Here is a 19880-nt window from a genome sequence, read left to right on the forward strand (position 1 = left end):
GGAAAACAGACAGGAGCCTAACTCACTTCTATTCACTAGTGACAATAAATGTGTCTACAATGCAAAAGGCTCTCCAGGCACAGTCCTTTGAGGTTACAATTCTGCAAGTCTACTGAACTGAAAGGCATTCCTTTTCCTTGGTCTTAAAAGTCATTTAACATTCCCATTTTAATAATAAGTAAGCATGAACAAAACAGTTTCTGATAAACACAAAAGCTGTTCTGCCTCATTATATTGGATGACAAGTGAGATCTTACAGCTTCACATCAAATCAGTGGAAAAACAATTATGTGCAAAAAATATGGGCAAACATGTTTCCTTTAAAGCTAAAGATTCAAGGCAACGTGTCTGGAATGTGTTTCTCCCTTTAAGCTGCCTTCATTCCATGAAACATCTGTCTCAATTTCCGCTCTTTCTGGAGCCTTCTTTTGGTCTCTCTGCAGATCCATTCTTTCTGAATCTGCCTCATTCTGACCCTGCAGATGGAAACCATATGTCTGTTTAAGGAAGTGTGCCCATTCTTCTCAAGTGGAGATTTCTGGCCATAATAGCTTCATGTATGGCTTTCTAATGCATCAAATGCAGTATAATTCGATCAATATGATTGAATAATTTGATCAATATGATTTGATCAGAATAATTTGATCAATATGATCTGATCAGTATAATTTGATCAATATGATCTGAACATTCATTACAGTATAATTTACTTTTGGTTTGATTTCATGTTTTAAATGTGTTAAAGTAAGCATTAACACATTCATTGATCCTTCTCAGCAAAATCTCTAAAATGAAGCATAGAGCTGTGAATTAGATATATTTTGCACAAGCAAAGTGTTTGTATTATAATCAATAAGTACTTGTTGATCATCTATTATGCCACAGCCTCGAGGTACAAAAATATGCGACATGACTGAGAGAGTCTACCAGGCTTGGATAGGCAGAAAGGGATAGAACCAATACAATACAGTGTAGGAAGGCCTGAAAGAGAAGACTCTGCAGAAGTATGGAAGGAGACACAATTCAGAACTGTGAACTGACACAAGAAAGTGTAGGGTTTTGTTTTGTTTTGCTTTTTAAGGATAATTTTCATTGGTGAAGCAATGTATTCAAATTTATCTAAGTGATGTTAAATAATATGTATCTTTAAAATGTTATGGTTACCCAAAACATGTATCTGAAATATCCATAAATATCTGGCCTAATTATTTGACACATGAAAATAATAGCTTGTATATCATTTTGATATTAAATGTTAGAAAGTCATTTGTGTGTTTTTTTGCTTGTTTAATGAAAACAAATAAAGAAGAAAGGTGAAAAGGATCGAAAGGACATATCAGGATGATAAAAGGGGAATTTGAGATTTCTGAAGATGCTACAAGAAAACTAGGCCCCAGTGGGTGGGTCTTGCATGTTGTCAACCAATAGTCTTGAGCAGATTTCATGATGTCACAAGGTCATCAGGCAGGTAGATGTTTATCAAGTAATACAAAGGCATAGACACTGAAACAAGGGAAGGGAGCTGAGAGTAAGGGATTATTTTAAATGCAAACAGTGTTCTTAGAAGCAATAACTCATTACTTAAACTGTGCAAGTAAGAAGAGAAAACAAAATGTAATCTAAAACATAATCACTGAAAAATTATTTGAGCATTTTTTCAATTTTATAAATGCCTCCTATTGTCAAAGCTCTCAAAAAGGTCAATGTTAACATACCCAGATATTGTTAGTAATACTTTGTTATTCAAAATAATAATATTGAAAATATATGAGAAATGGCATATCATAATCAAATCATGTAGTTTTCATGTCCCCATATATTTTATTTTAGTAGAAATGATACTTTTCAGTAAAATACAATTGGGGGAAGTATAAGTTATAAAGGAGCAGAATGTTTGAATCTAAGACACCCAGGATTAAAAAGGATTGGAACATGCACATCGATTTCTTACTAGTTATTATTTAGAATTAGGGCTGCAGGGTGAAGGGGACTTTTGAATTTCACTTTTCACACTTCTGAGTTAATTTGAATCTTTCACAACAATAATGCATTCTTGTAATGCTATTTATTTATAAAACAATGAGGTTTTTTTAAGCCTATGTAATGAACAAACATATAAAGATGTTTAAAAGAGCGAGAAGACCAAAAAAGGGGGGTGGGCATTGGAAACTATTACTAAGATTTGAGAATCCAAACTAATTAAGAACAACGTTAGCAGTAACTGGAACCTCATGTGCTCGCCCAGGGAAGCCGACCAGTCACGCTGTGTTGAACTTCAGAACACGAGCGACCTCTTGTGGCAAAGGTGGATACATCTTATATTCGTGTCACGGGCACACAGAGCGATTGAGAAGGTGGCCTGATAAAATTCTGCTTCTTTTTCAGATTGAAATAGCGACAGTGATGCCTTCAGGGAACAGAGAGCTCCTCACCCCGCCCCCCCAGCCCGAGGAGGCTGAAGAAGAGGAGGAGGAGTCTACACCCAGGCTGATCGACGGCTCTTCCCCACAGGAGCCCGAATTCACTGGGGTTCTGGGTCCAAACACCAATGAAGGTCAGGTCCATCAAAGCTGAACTGTAATTAAGTCCACTTGGTCATCCCTCAAAACTAACAAGCTCCATCTCCACGGGGAACACACATGACCCAAGGAGAAAGTTTTGCACTTGGCTAGGTTGAAGCAGGAGATACACATGTATTTTGTATTCAAGTATAATGTAGTTTCGATAATTCAGCTCTGGCATGATGGAAATTTTCACATAATCAAAGATTGGGAATATTGGTCTGGCATCATTATGCAAAACTTTTCCGGTGGAATGCATTTCTAGAACAAAGAATACACTATTCACAAAATCAGAATCTACTTATGTCTGAGAGATCAGGCCACAGCAGTTCCAGTTGACAAGATGATTGATGATGATGATGATGGTGATGGTGGTGGTAAGAGTACTAATAATATTTTGCATTGATTGGGCACGTAATATCTGTGGGCTATAAGGCTTAGCACTTCACATTATCTCATTTGATCATTACAACTTCTCTGTAAAAGTGTTATTATTAATCTTTTCATTATTACGGAGGAACCTAGCTCAAAAGGTCAGAACTTGTAGCTACTAGCTTCACACACTAGTAGCTTGGGCTTGAAGTGAGCTTGTTCTGATTCTTGTCTGTGTATGTGTTGGAAAGCAGGCTTCTTCTCAGTCCTAGGAAGCAGCAGAGAGAGGAAAAGAGAGGAAAGCATTCCATTATATTGGACTCCATCTTGTATGACCTGAAGGTGATCTAAACCAAAGCACTCTAGTTAATGAGAAGAAATTCCTGGTGCTAAATGTGATTCTGTGATTTGCCTATATTTTTTGTTAGACTTTATCAGTGCCAGCCTTGGGGGTATTCAAGTGGATTTACACTCAAATATTTACACACACATACACACAAACACACATGGAGAATGACATGATGAGGTGGGTTAGAAAAATTGAGTAGGGTTCCCATTGCAAAGGTTTAGTTAGCATTAAGTAAGTATCTGTATTCTAAATTCTGGAGATACAAAACTTTTCTTAAAATGACTACTCTTCTCATGAATATTCCTATCTAATACAGGAAGACAAACATGAACAAATTTAGAGGTCATAATGTGTTACAGGTAATATGAGAAAAGTTTGTACAGAATATAGTAAGAGAACACAAGAGAGAAGAGAGCATTCAGATCTGACGCTGTGACCTGCTGGATATACAGTCTTGACCAAAGCACTTGATATTTTTCTTGCCTTAATTTCCTCATCAAACAAATGGGATAATTAATAATAGATCTTACCTCATACAAATTTGTAAGGATTAAATGAATGAATTTAATGCCTGACCCATAGTAAACATAATAAGTGTTATTTATTCTCATTATTCTATTTTTGATAAAACTTTATCTTTTCTGTCACTTTCAATAAATTTGTCAGGGAACAATACAGTGCTGTTAACTGTAAACACAATGTTGTATAGCAGACCCCTAGAACTGACCCATTTTTGCATAAGTAAAACTTTATACCTGTTGAACAATAACTGTTGATTTACCCCCTCTCACCAGCCCCTGGTAACCACCCAACAACTCTGATTCTGAGTTTTTAGCTGTTCACTAACTATTTATGTAAAAAGTTGTTTTTGTGTGCATGTGTGTGAAATGCCACCTATATGCCAGCCACTAAATTGTTTTATGTACATTCACTCTTTGAAGAGTCACAACAACACTATGTATTCAGTGTTGTTATCTCTGCTTTATAAATAGGAAAACTAAAACCCAACATACTATAAAGTTGTCCAAGATCCTGGAGGTGGTACATTGTGGTGCTGGGGTGCAAACAGAGACCACTACGTCCTAACTCTCTAATGAATACATCATAATTTTTACACATAGCTAACTACGGAGTCTCAAAATGTATGAAGAATAAGCTGTTTAAAATTGAAGGGAAAAATAAACAATTCAACAATAGTTGGATACTTCAAAACTGCATTTTTAACAATGGGTAGAACAACTAGCCATTAGGTCAACTGGAAAAGAGAAGACTTGAACAACACTACAAGTCAATTAGGCCTAATAGTCATCTACAAAACGTCCCATCCCCAAACAGCAAAATATGCCTTATTCTCAAGTGTACAAAGAACATATCCCAGGATATACCATATACTAAACCACAAAACAGGCTTCAACAAATTGAAAAGAGTTGAAATCATACAAAATATTTTTTCAGATTACAGTGAAACTAAAGTAGAAGTCAACAACAAAGAAAAATTGAAAAATTAACCAATATGTAGATATTTACCAGCCCTTTCCTTAATAACCAATGGGTCAAAGAAGAAATCTAATCAATGAGTTGATCAATGTGGCATTTATACTTGTATATAACATCATACACAAGTATTAACTGAAATGAAGTATTTAAAAATAAAATTAAGAAAACAATTTTATTTATAATAATCACTAAAATAATAAAATGCCTAAGAATAATTTTTAACAAAAAAGGCACAGATTTGTATACTGAAAGGTACAATATACTAAAAGACTTTGGCAAGGCAAAGGAAACAATCAACAGAGAGAAGAGATAACCTAAAGAATGGGAGAAAATATTTGGCAACCATACACTTGATGATGGGTTAATATCCAAAATATACAAGGGTGCCAGAGAAATGTATACACATTTTAAGAAAGAAAAACACTGTATTAAAATTGTAATACTAACTATATACTGGTAACAAAAGATGAATACAAGTCATGTGTATACCTTTTTTGGCATCCCAGTATACAGAACTCAAGCACTCAATAGAAAAAAACAAATAACTCAGTTAAAATTTTGGTAAAGAACCTGAATAGACATTCCTTGAAGGAAGACATACAAATGGCCAACAGGTATATTGTAAAGGTGTTCTACATCACTACTCATCAGGGAAATGCAAACCAAAACTACACTGAGATATTACCTCACACGTTTTAGAATGGCTATTATCAAAAAGACCAAAGATAATTAGTGTTGGTGAGTACGCAGAGCAAGGGAAACCTTTGTATACTGTTGGTAGGAATGCAAAGTGGTATAGTCATTATAAAAAAGAGTATGGAGGTTCTTCAAGAAATTAAAAGCAGAACTACATATGATCCAACAATCCCATTCCTGGGTCTAAGGGAAATGAAATCAGTATCTTGAAGATGTATCTGTACCCCCGTGGTCATAGCAGCATTATTAACAGTAGCCAAGATATGGAAACGGCTTACATGTCTGTCAATAGATGAATCAATAAAGAAATTGTGGTATATGTGTACAATGTAATATAATAAAAATATAATTTAAAAAGCTTTAAAAATTAAGACATCCTGCCATTGGCAGTGATGTGAATGAACCTAGAGAACATTATTCTAACTGAAATAAGCCAACACAGAAAAACAAATATGTATAATCTCACTTATATATGGAATCTAAAAGTGTCAAATTCATAGAAGCAGAGAGTAAAATAATGGTTGCCAGGGCCTGGGGGAAAGGGGAGTGGCTGATATGGTAAAATGTTGGTCAAAGGGTATAAAATTTGTTATTCCGGATGAATAAATTCTGGAGATATAATGTACACCATGATAACTATAGTTAAAACGCTGTACTGTATACTTGAAATTTGTTGAGAGTGGATCTCAAGTGTTCTCACCACACACGCACACACACACGCACACAAGGTAATTATGTGAGGTGATGAAAATGTTAATTAGCTTGATTGTGGTAGTCATTTTGCAATGTACACATATATCAAAACATTATGCTATACACCTTAAATACCAGGAGTACCCCAAAAATGTACACATTTTAAGAGATGTTATCTATGTATTACTTTTTGAAGTTGAATTGAATTATATGTAGTATGACGTTAGCTCAACAGATGGCATTAATCGAATGCTAGCACCATTCATTGTATCACAATTTTAATATGGTTTTTTCCTTTCTTAAAATGCATACACATTTTTTGGCACCCTTTGTATATACAATTTTAAGTGTCGATTATACCTCAATAAAGCTGGGGTGAAAGAGATCTAAATGAGGAAAGATATCACATTTGTGGTTTGGAATACTTAATGTTAAGAAAAAAATACTCCCAAAACAGATCTACAGATCTTTTATATAGAAAGTCATAAGTAATCCATTACACTATTTAAACTAATAAATGAGCTCAGCAATGTGGCAAGTTGTAAAATCAATGTAAAATGTCATTTTACTTGTATACACTAGCAATGAACTAAACCACAATGGGATACCGTGTCACACACATCTAGTTGGCTAAAATAAAAGACTTTGACAATCACAAGTGTTTAGGATGCAGAGAAAATTGGAACTCTCAAACATTGTTAGTAGAAGTGTAAAATGGTGCAACTACTTTGAAAAACAGTTTGGCAGTTCCTCAAAATGCTAAACATAGAGTTAGTATATGACCAGCAAAATCAAGCTAATTAACATTTTCATCACCTCACATAATTACCTTGTGTGCGTGTGTGTGTGTGGTGAGAACACTTGAGATCCACTCTCAACAAATTTCAAGTATACAGTACAGTGTTATTAACTGAATAACACATTTTATATCTTTTGACCAACATTTTATCATATCAGCCACTCCCCTTTCCCCCAGGCCCTGGCAACCATTATTTTACTCTGTTTCTATGAATTTGACACTTTTAGATTCCACATATAAGTGAGATTATACGATATTTGTTTTTCTGTGTTGGCTTATTTCACTTAGAATAATGTTCTCTAGGTTCATTCATATCATTGCCAATGGCAGGATGTCTTTATTTTTAAGGCTTTTTAAATTGTAAGTTTAAATTTAAACTTATACCCAACACAGTTGAAAACATATGTTCACACAAAATTTGTACACAAATGTTCACTGAAGAGCCAAAAAGTGGAAACAATCCAAATTGTCATTAATTTATGAATGAATAAACAAAGTGATGGTATATCCATACAATGAACTATTATTGGGCAATAAAAGAAGAAGAAAAAAAGTACTGATACATGCTACATGTATGAACCTTGCAAACGCAATTTACAGTGGAAGGACCCAGTCACAAAAGATGATACATCGTATGATTTCATTTATATGAAATGTCCAGATTAGAAAAATCCATAGAAACAAAGTAGTTTAGAAGTTGCCAGGGCTAGAGGTAGAGAAAAATGGGAAGTTGTTGCTGATATCTATCGAGTTTCTTAGGGAGGTGTTTAAAATGTTCCTAAATTAAAATGTGCTGATGCTTACACAAGTCTGTAAATATATTGAAAACCAGTGGATTTTACACTTAAGTAGGGTAAATTTTATGATTTGTGAAATATATTCAATAAAGCTACTTTTTAAAAAATCTAGTTCTGGGCCCTGCTATCTTCTTGATATTTGCTCACTCTCTCCTTCATTTCTCTTCAACCATGTTGACTCTTTTCTCATTATAGAACATTCCATGCTACTTAGAATTTGAACTTGGTATTCTTGCTACCTGGGATATTCTTACTTTGGCTCTTTCAATGCCCATGTCTTCCTGTCATTCCATTCTCAGCTCCATTGCTATCCTTTAAGATAACTTTTCATAGCCACCATCCTTTCTCCATAGTTCTTATTGTTTTTGGAAATAATTTATTTTCTGTAAATTTATCTTTTCACTTCCTTATTTTATATTCCCATTACTGAAATATAAGCCCTACAAGGGCAAGCACATGTCTATGCTGTTAATTGGTTTATCCCCATTTCCTAGAAGGTGCTTGATGTATAATAATTACGGAAAATACATTTTTGGATGAGGGAACGAACAAAAGGGTAAAAATGGGGGGTGAAGTAAAATGGACTATGCTACTAATCAATACCAAAAATGTGTTATATCTTCTCTCATAATTTATTTTCATCTTTTTTAGAATAACAACATTTGGGAGCTGCATGAAAATACCTTCTGCGATGCTAAAAACTTGACTTATATTCGTAAAGCTCTAGAAGATATTCGATTGGACGGAAACCCTATCAATCTCAGCAAAACTCCTCAAGCATATATGTGCCTACCTCGTTTGCCTATTGGGAGTCTTGTCTAAATCAGATAATGATTAGCATTATCATGCTTACTATAACAAAATAATTCTTACTGCTCTCTTCACAAACGACAGCATGATACTTTCACATTCTGTTTTGAAAAATGATATCATAACATAAAATACAACTCAAAGTTTTAAGATGTGATGGCAGTTAATTACTCTTAGAAAACACCAGATGAGTCAGGAATAAACTAGAAGGATGTACAGAAAGAGCAAAACTAAATTATAGTGAATATTTCACAAATATTCTTATAAATCACGTGTAATTTGCAAGTTTTAGGGATTCATATTTTATATAATTTCAAATTGATCATATAAGAAAGAAAAATTAAAAATGAACACTTTAGTTTATTATGAATTTAGATTTTTTAATTAAACTTTTCTATTTCCTTTTTTATTAAAGCATGTTTCTATTTCCAAATTCATTAAAGAAAATGAAGAAAATAATAAAAGTATTTGAAAATTACAATGGTCTTGTGGGAAAATATTCATTATAATTACAACATGCAAATAACCATAACAATAATACACAGAGCTTCAGTTTTTGAATAGTAATATTTTGTCATCTTAAAGACCTGTCAACTCATTTGAGACCTTTGCTAAACTGACTAGTTAGTTGGTGTATTTCTGTGCCTGTGAAAAAAATAAAACACAAAATTGGAAAATATAGATGATAATATGATAACCATTCTAGGGAAGAAGTTCAGAAATGTCTTCTAAGTAAAGTTGCTCTTTCTGAAATGTATGATTGTAATACAGGCATATGGTTACAAGCTGAAAGATAACAAAAAATACACAATGAAAGTTGAGTTTCCTTCTACTAATAGCTGCAAACCCCAAGTTCCACTCCCAAGAAATAACTAGTCAATAGTTTCTTGCATACCTTTATGAAGTTTTCCATGAGAGACAAAAACTTGCACATAAATAATTTCCCCCTTTTTACACAAATATATATGGGCATGCACTACATGTATATACAATCACCATTCTATATGTATCTATCCATGTAAACATGGACTTTTAAATACAAAAGATAATCATTATTCTTAGTCTTGCTTGTTTCACCTGAAAAATTATTCTTACTGATTTTTCCATATCAGCACACACGAATACAGCTTTATTGATTCCGAAAATCAGATATCAGCCCATTATATGGATGTATATTTTGTTTTTGTTTTTACACTAAAATCGCTAAGAATATCCTTTATGTACATGTGAGAATACATCTATGAATAAATTCATAGAAGCGGAATTCTGGATCAAAGAGTGTATTATTTTAAATTTTAATAAACGTTACTAAATTGCCTTTCAAACATATTACACATACATTTTCACCAAAAGTGTGGGGAGTGCATGGTTCTCTACAACCTCGCTAAGATGGTTTAATATCAAACTTTTTCATCACTGCATTATCTATTTTTGAACTTATATATTAAAGTAAAAACTGAGACAATTATTTGGCATTACATCTCCAACATTTAAAAACATAATATACATTTTTATTTTCAACTATCTCTTTTAGGCAATTATAGTTCTTCATCTCAATTATCTAAACTTTTTCTCATTGCTCCATATCATTCATCATATGCCATTGTTTGTAAACAATATCGCTAAATGTAGAATTTCTGTAGTGTAACAATTGAAGAGAATTGTTCTAATATCTCTCCACTTTAGCTGCATAAGCATTTCCTCATTTCAGTTAAAAAGTATGAACACAAATATGTATTTAATAAGAAAAGTATACGTTAATTTGCTTGAGACCTATGGAGAAAAACTAATCATGCATTTAATCATAATTTGTTTAAAAGCTTACAATAGAATAACCATCAAGTACTACAATCTGATGATAGGTAGAAATTGTAAGAGTTTGGGTTCTGAATTTTTAGATACACTCCCTCACAACTACATTATTGTGAATCAGACTAAAAGTAGAATTTAATCCTAATAATATGTCTCTACATTAGTTTCCTATGGCCGCTTAAAACATATTGCTACAAAATTAGCAGCTTAAACAACACCCATTTTTTATCTCATAGTCTGTGTAGGTCAGAAGTGCCTCATGACTAATCTGGGTTCTCTGCTTAGGATTTCATGAGACTGAAGTCAAAGTGCTGCCATCTGGGCGCTTCACAGAAGACATGCAAACTAACCCACTTCCACTAGCTCATTCAGTTTGTTGGAAGACTTTATTTTTTGGGGGTTGTGCAACTAAGGTCCCCAGTCCCTGGATGTTAGCTGTGGGCCCCTCTCACATTCTAGAGGAGGCCCAAATTCATTATATGGCCTTTTCCATATTCAAAGCCAGCAATGGCATGTTGGATCTTATGTTATGTTAAGATACTTCTGATCTTATTGCTTTGCTCTTGTGCTGCTATCCCAAGAAAACTCTCTGCTACTAAAGAATTCAGTTGATAGTGTCATACCCACCTCGGTAATCTATATTTTAAAGCCAACTGATCTGAGACTTTAATTACATCTGCAAAAAAATTTAGCAGCAGTACCTAGATAAATGTTGAATAACCAGAGATCAGACATCTTAGAGAATGATCTTTAAAATTCTACCTACCACCTTCGGCAAATCCTGGTAGGATTAAGCAAATGGTGACTCCCCATAGACTACCATCTTTTTTCTCTACCCTTAAATCTTCTTAGAAATATATAGAAAATATTGGTGGTGGCATTGATAACAATAATGAAATATTTGTAATATTTAATGAAGCCATTTTATTATCATATTTCTAAAATAAAAGTAGTTATTCTCTTTTTGGACAAAGAAACAGACTAAGAGCAGCCCTAACTTTTCTAGTTCTGTATGCCAACGAGGCAGCCAAATTGACGATTTGGTTTTGATTCTTTTGTTATAGTTCAAGAAAAAGAATTGCATCCATTTTTACCAAAATTCGAAGTTTTAGCGAAATTCTCATTGCTAACACATTGCTAAATTATTTTTAACATAGATATATAGTTTTAGTCAAAACTATCTTCTAGTGTTACTTTTATTTGCATTTGTGGAAAATATGGAGGGGAAGCAATAAGGAGGAAAGAAAAATCATCCACTAGATATCACAATATGCATTTTAAAGAGATTAAATCATTAACACTGACAGTAGACAAATTGACAATTTCCAGAATGTCCATAGAGTTATTAGACAACTTTACACAATGTTAATTTATTTAAAATATTAAGAGCTACAGGACACCATTGATATAAAGATGATAAAATACAAGAAACCATACGAGTGTATACCTCAGCCAGTCATTAGTGCCAGAAAATAATTTTTAGGCTGAGAGGTTAACTTTGAAGCATACTATAAATTTGTTTTAAAGTTAGTCCATAAATATACAGACATTGTTGTAACAGCAACCAACACTTGGGTGTAAACACTGTACCAGGCATCTATTAAGGTTTATTGATTCACATGTATTAGATTGGCGTAAAAGTAATTGCGGATTTTGCAATTATTTTTAACTCGCAATTATTTTTGCACCAACCTAATATTAACTCACATGTATTAATTCACAACATCCTAGGAGTTGGGGATAAGTATGACTATTCCAAGTCACACATCAGAGAGAGAGCTTAAGTAACTTGCCGTCGGTTAAGGGCTGATGTCACAGTCCTGTGAAGTTCTGTTCCACTCCACTGTTCTGCCTCAAAAACCACAGACATGGCTTTCCCCTGTTTTGTAATGCAAGAAAATGGTATACAGACTGGACAGAGAAGGTGCTATGGACTGAATGTTGTGTCTCCCCAAAGTTCATATATTGAAGGCCTACCCCCAATGTGATTGTATGTAGATATGGAGCCTTTGGTAGTTTAATTAAGGTTAGATGACCTGATAAAGATGGAGTTTTTGTGATGGAGTTCTTATAATAATAATAAGAAAAATAGTTGTGTGTGCGTGTGTGTGTGTGTGTGTACTAAAGAAAGACCATATGAGGACATAACAAGAAGGCAGCCACCCACAAACCAGGAAGAGAACTCCCACCAGGAACCAAGTCAACTGAGACCTTGATCTGAAACGGCCCAACCTTCAGAACTATAAGAAATAAAATTCTATTGTTTAAGTCACCAGTCATTGGTATGTTTTTATGGCAGCTCGAACAGATTAATATAGATGCCAAGCTCAGTATTACCTTTTTGTATGTCACAATTACTTCCAAATGGCCAAGGGCCTTTGAGTCACATTTGAAGAAACATTTCTGGGGTGGAAAGTAGTCCCCCAGATACCCTGCCTCTGGAAGATCAGCAAAAGGATGGAATGAGATGCACAGGGCCCTGAGGGTACAGGAAGAATCCCAGCAGGCAGGGCTGACTTACTCATTATTCACAGTAGGCACAGTGCCCGGGGCTCATGACAAGTTTAGGGACTTATGCAAATGTTTTTTTTATTTTTCAATAAAAAGAAAACATGATAATAATATAATAATAAGCATGAAGTAGAGAATCTTGCCTACAATATATTAATCTCTATAGCTTAAGACATGAATTATATTCTTTATTATATTTTTAATAGAGGAAAGGGCTCATGAAAGCCACAATGCCCTGCCCAGAGGAACATTATTGATGATCTCAGATTCCCCAGCAAATAGCACAGACTACTCTCTGTCCTCACAGCCTCTCAGTGCACCATTATTATGGAAGGTGGCGGCAGGGAGTTGACCAAAAAAAAAAAAAAAAAAGGAGAGAGAAAAGAAAAAATACCGGGATAAAAAGACCATTGTTATACAAACGTTATAGGGCAAATTGACATTCTTACAGGCATTATGACTGCCTACTCACAAGGCTGCTTTGCAGATGTAATTCACCATGAACTCTAGAAGGAGAAAGTGATTACTGTAACACGGCAAATGTGAGGATAAGATTTTAGTATTCCTTCTCAATGTATCCTATTTAAATATCCATTACAAATGCCTCACATTCTTAACTGAACTCTCTAATTCTAAAACCAACCCCTGATTAAATGTGGTATCTTTTAAATAATGTAGCTTTTTTTTCTACTTATATTCATTTGATACACATATTTAGTTTTTTTCTAAATATTACAGGTTATTTTCCATGGGAAAGGACACTGCATTCTATTGACCCATAACAGAGTGTACTTTAAAACTATTAATAAGCAAACATTTACATACTAAAATTTCTAAGTAATCATTACTGAGTACACATGGTTTTCGGATGACATGACTGTTAGTCATCTGGAAATCCTGAGTTGTTATAGGATTAATAATATTTTCAAAGGATGATAGCGAATAATATCTACACATAGTACTATTATGAGGGTAAAATTTACATCCTATTTCTCTTGAAATCTGTAGAAACATTGTCTTTGTAGTTAATCTCATTACAAAGTTAACTTTTATAATTTGCTTATATAATATAAAGATTCATAAATGAAAAACTACCACAATGGTATTTCCAGATGCACAATATGCCTCATTAACCCAACAACTTCCCAAATTATGAAGAGAAAGCAATGAGTAATTTTTAATCCCCTTTTTAAATCCTTTTATCTCACTTTAGAAAGCTTGAAAGGCTTAATACTTTGTGCTTAGTCTCTGTGACCACTAGATGGCGCAGACATTTTTGTTTTCAATTAATAGTATGGGTGAATAGGATAGAGAAAGGCAAGCCTTTGAGAGTGCATAAAATGCGTTCTATTATTATTATTATTATTATTATTATTATTATTATTTTATATCCAATAACATTGCATTGGATACAAAGATAAGTCTAAAAATATTTGTTGTATTTTATTTTCCTGATCAAATATATCAGGTGTATCCAACTTCTCTCTAAAGAATTTTATTTATGTTTAATTAGCTGATTGAAAGATGTTAAAATCTAATAAATATACTTAATTCCACTGCACCAGAATAAATAACAATTAATATTAGCAATCTGGAATAGTTTAAATATCGTATTCGTGGTAAAATATAAAAGCAAACTGCCTAACTTCTCAGTTTGTTTTGTATAGGGACTCCTGCAGGCAGAGTTTTCAATGAGTGAATACTGCCACCAAGTGTTAGAATGCATTCAAATCCCACAAATGCACAAAATCAACAGCAATACTGTTTTTCCCTGAAAATAAGACCTAACCGGACAATGAGCGCTAATGCGTCTTTTGGAGCAAAAATTAATATAAGACCTGGTCTTATTTTACTATAAGACCGGGTCTATAATATAATATAATATAATATAATATAATATAATATAATATATATAATATGTAATACTGGGTATAATATAATATAATATGGGTCTTATATTAATTTTTGCTCCAGAAGACGCATTAGCGCTCATTGTCCAGCTAGGTCTTATTTTCGGGGCTACACTGTATTTCACTGAGTTTTCAACGTAACATCATGGTCTGCACGACATAAAGCATAGCAAAACCATGCTACCATATGACTCTTATCAGAATTTCAAAATGCAACACTGTCATTAAAATCTCCTAAATAAAGTTGTAACTAGTTAATATAAAGGACATATTTTGATAAATTGACTTAATATATGTGGCAAACAGACTCTAATGTGACCCCCAGTGACTTCCCATCTCTGGGTGTTCATCCCTTTGTTTAATCCTCTCCCTTTGAGTGCTGTCACAAATAACAGAATCGCCAAGCCCATGATTGTGACCCACATGTGTGTGCGTGCACACATATACTTATCATGCTAGGAAGCACTAGGGAGAACCTCTTTGCTGGCTTAATGGAGTGAGGTTGAGGAAACCCCTGGCCAGGATCAGTGAGCAGCTTCTGGGAACTGCTTTTGTCCTCTAGGACCTGTGAGTGGCCTCTAAACCTGAAGGCATCCTTCAGCCAACTAAAGGCATCCTTCAGACAGCTAAAAGGTGGGGCTCTCAGTTACTCAGCCACAAAGAAATTCTGCCCATAACATGAAAGATCTTGGTAGCAGATTTTTCTGAAGTGAGCCCCAGGCTGAGAACCCAAACTGCCAGATGCCTTGATCACAGCCTTATGAGACCCAGAAGGGAGGACCCAGCTAAGCTGTTCCTGGATCCCTGACACTTGGAAAGTCTGAGATAACACACGTACATTGTTTTAAGTAACTAAGTCGGTGGGAAACTTTTATGCATAATAGAAAACTAATACAATATGAGCTCTGACAATTAAGTTTGAGAACTCATCCTAGAAAAAGTTCTACATACCTCATAGCTGAATATCTCTATGGTCACCTTTGAAATACTCCCCTCTGGAAGCTATGCACCAATGCCAGCGCCTAGTCCACCCTTCAAAGCAATTTTGGAACTCTTTTTCTGGAATGGCCATCAGAGCGGTCATCGTATTACCCTTGACGTCCTGAATGTCATCAAAATGTCTTCCTTTCAATATTTCCTTTATCTTCGGATAAAGAAAAAAGTCACTGGGGGCCAGATCGGGTGAGTAGGGAGGGTATTCCAATACAGTTATTTGTATACTAGTTAAACACTCCCTCACAGACAGTGCTGTGTGAGCTGGTGCATTGTCGTGATGCAAGAGCCATGAATTGTTGATGAAAAGTTCAGGTTGTCTAACTTTTTTACACAGTCTTTTCAACACGTCCAAATAGTAAACTTGGTTACCTGTTTGTCCAGTTGGTACAAATTCATAATGAGTAATCCCTCTGATATCAAAAAAGGTTAGCAACATCATTGCAACACATTTGTGAACTTAATTGTCAGGCCTCATATATAAACATATGGTAAATGTGTTATATTTCAATATTGAATAAGAACATTTCATGTTTCAGTATTTAAAGAATATGGATGAATTAAAATATGTCTTTAAAAATTTTCCTTAATTGAATTACTGATGGATGTGTTTAACATGTTCTGGTGCTAATTTTCTTGGATGATTTACCAGTAAATGAACAATTTGTATTATAATGCCAATGTGTTGAAAAAACTAAAAATCATAAATTGTAACTTGCTGCTTCTTCTACTAAGAGGAAGAGTGGGGCAAGACAATACAGCATTAATATTTCTAATAGGGAGGATGAATATGAACGATATAGTTCTCACCATGGGAAAAGTATATAAAGCTAGTATTATTGGTATAAAGTTCACACCAACTGATCAAAAAAAATGATATCCTTAATTATCTATTAGTTTTTTTTGTGTTTTTTTTTAAACAAGGAAAAAAATGGATGGGAATTCCATGATAGCAACATGGTCAATTTCTAAAGCTCTCAATGAAAACTCAATATTGTATACCACATTTATCCTAAAAATAAATCTGGAATATAACCGTTCCATTCTGAGATAAGCAGAGCAGGGGGAGCTCAACTTCCAAATGTGTGAGTCTATATCCAGAAAGATACACTGGAGGCTAAAATTGTCCGTATTAGACATTTGAGTCAAGCAAGCCACAGAGCACGTAAAATTGAATGAAGCCTGTAGCATCTACAGGTCCCACAGCAATGGTTGGAGTCCTGCTCCAGGAACCCCCATGCTGTTCTCAGTCTTCAACAGGAATGCATAAATGACCTTTGCAAGCTTCAGGGATTTCCCACATTTTGCTTCTATGTCATTTAATGGAGGCATGTATAGACTCAGTTTCCCAGTGGGCACTGTTTCATTTTGCACAATTCCATTCACCATGGTAAGGCAATAAAGGGATATACTCTGGGACAGTTTTCTCCAGGATCAAGCCTGGTAGCACTGCTTGATGCTTCTAAAACGTGGGAGAAGAAAAGGACACAAGGGCAGGGATGCTTATTTTTGTACAGGCACAGGGTTAGTTATCTTTACATATGATGTATCCACTTCTTTAAAATTCCTAAAGTTTCTACAACATGGAGGGACCTAGAGGGACATAAAGGGTATTATGCTAAGTAAAATAAGTCAGACTGAGAAACATAGATACCATATGATCTCACTTATATGTGGAATCTAAAGAACAAAATAGTTGAACAAACAGAAAAACAGAGCCATAGATACAGAGTACAAATTGATGATTACTAGATAGGAGGAGGTTTGGGGGGATGGGTGAGAAAGGTGAAGGGATTAAGAAGTACAAATTGGTAGTTACAAAAGAGTCATGGGGATGTATAGAACAGTACGGGGAATATAATCAATAATATTGTAAAAACTATGTATAGTGTCAGATGGGTACTAAACTTGTCAGGGGATCACTTCATAAATCATGTCTAACCACTATGATGTACACCCGAAACTAATATAAAATAATATTGAATGTCAACTATAATTTAAAAAAAGTCATAAGGATATATTGCAACATAGGGAATATAGTAATATTCCAATAACTATGTACAGTATCAGATGGGTAACAGATTTATTGGGGTTATTACTTCATGAGGTATATAACTATCTAATCACTATGTTGTTTTGTATATTGAAACTAATTTTTAAAAAGTCTCGAAGTGTTTGAATATGATAATGATGATATTTAACGGTTACTAAGTGCTTACTGGGCATCTGCACTAAGTGCTTTAATGCTGTATCTTATTTAATCTTTAACACAACCCTATGAAATGAGGTACTGGAACATGCCATGGGTAAGAAACTGGAGGTTAATCGACGTCATAGGAATGGCGGCAGCGGGGCGCACTTTTTGAGTTCTCCGTCGGATCTTATCAGAAACGGGAAGCTTATAACCCATCAAAGGACTCTCTGCTCATCACGCAGAACAGCGAAGAGACTCGCGCAGGGATTTCTTGCAGGTGGGGAAAAATTGGGCGAGCAGTGGAAGAAGGAAGGGAGCGGAGCGGAGACACGCCGCACCTGCGGCGGCGGTGGGGACGCGGGTTGGAATCGCGGTCCACACCTGTGGCGGTAGAAATTCGGCCCCCACCCTTGGGTTGTGGAAATCTGCTCCGCACCTGTGCCTGTGAAATTCCAGCCCACACCCACGGCTACAGATACGCAGGTTATCCCAGGACGGAGGAGAGCCCGGAAGCCACGAGGTGGGCGCCCTCGCTCCTCTCCCGCTGCAGGGGCAGCATATCCAGCATTAACTTCAGCTAATAACCTCAGTTGGTCCTTGGGCCGGACAAGGAACACAGACTCCGTGCCTGGGCACCTTCCCCCGCTCTTCCGACCCTACCCCCGCCTTCCTAGAGACTTGATCTAGCCCCTGCACTAAGGAGCAACGGCAGATTACAGAGGCGCCTTGGAGCCCCAGCTCCGGAAAGACAGGCGGGCCCAGGGAGGAGGCTAGGAGCTGGGAATCTTCCGCCCCCAGCCACCACCTTTTCTGGCCTGCGGGAAGAGTGTTAAGACAGCGGGGCTGGGAAAGAGAAGACCCCTCCTTCCATCCCCAGCCCCCACCCTTTCTAGCCAGCCTAGAGCGGGGCAAACACATCCCCAGCTGCAGAGACGCAGGGGTTCCCAGGACAAAAGAGAGAACACAAAAGCCAGGTGGCGGACTCTACTTTGCGTCCCACAGCAGACCTCTCTCCCCCGCAGAGGGAGGATATCTAGCATTTGAGGCTATTAAACTCCATACCTGGGCCCCTCCCCCCGCTCTTCCAATCCTACCCCACCCTTCCAGAGACTTGAACTGGCTCCTGATCTGAAGAGCAGTGTCAGATTACAGAGGAGCCTTGGGGTTTGGACTAAGGGAAGACTGGCCGCTGGCTTTGGTCCAGGGAAGAGGCTGAGAAGAGTGTGGTTTGCCCTGGACTAGGAGACAGAAGACTCATCCACCCCCAGATACCACCGTTTCTGGCCTGTGGGTGGGGTGTGACACAGCTGGGCTGGGAAAGAGAAGACCCCTCTTTCCATCCCCAGCCCCCACCCTTTCTGGCCTGCCTAGGGCGGCAATTACATCAGCAGAGGCACTCCCAGGGATCAGCAGTAAGTGGCAGATACAGCACTCAGCTTTCAGCAGCTGAGGAATTCCCTGCCGGCCACACACACACACAGGGAAGAGGTGCCCTAAGACTCAGGAGAGCTGGACACAGGGCTGGTGGTGCTATTCTCGGTGTGCATATGTGCCGGCAAGGGCAGAAACTGCACTGACTTTGTAAAACCTACTGTCCAGACCCCTCAGCCCCACGCATCTAAAGCTGCAGCCTCAGAGTCACTCTGGGCATCAGGTCACCGGCTCTACCTGCACAATACGCAGGGGATTACTTGGTGGGCTTAAGCCACAACTGGCGCTGTCTTTTTCTTTTTTTTTTTTTTTTCTGTTTTGATTTGTCTTTATATTTTTAACGTCTTTGCCTGTGTCGAGTGGGGATTCTGTGCTACAGCAGAGAACAACTTGGAGATTACTTGGTGGGCTTAAGCCACAACTGGCGCTGTGTTTTTTGTTTGTTTGTTTGTTTT

At 36.2% G+C, this 19880-nt stretch overlaps 1 protein-coding gene across 1 annotated transcript in view; it reads left to right on the top strand.

The window, feature by feature from the left end:
* The window catches only part of EPYC (epiphycan), a 28033-nt gene extending 18195 nt beyond the window's left edge, over nt 1-9838 (top strand). The window contains exons 3-4 of the mRNA XM_074324861.1: nt 2386-2559; nt 8416-9838. Coding sequence (XP_074180962.1) covers nt 2386-2559; nt 8416-8586 — 345 coding nt within the window. The 3' untranslated portion in view covers nt 8587-9838. The remainder of the gene's footprint in view (nt 1-2385; nt 2560-8415) is intronic.
* The last annotated feature ends 10042 nt before the right edge of the window (nt 9839-19880 follow it).

The sequence above is a fragment of the Rhinolophus sinicus genome, linkage group LG02 (genome assembly GCF_036562045.2).
Source record: "Rhinolophus sinicus isolate RSC01 linkage group LG02, ASM3656204v1, whole genome shotgun sequence".
In the NCBI taxonomy this organism is placed as follows: domain Eukaryota; kingdom Metazoa; phylum Chordata; class Mammalia; order Chiroptera; family Rhinolophidae; genus Rhinolophus; species Rhinolophus sinicus.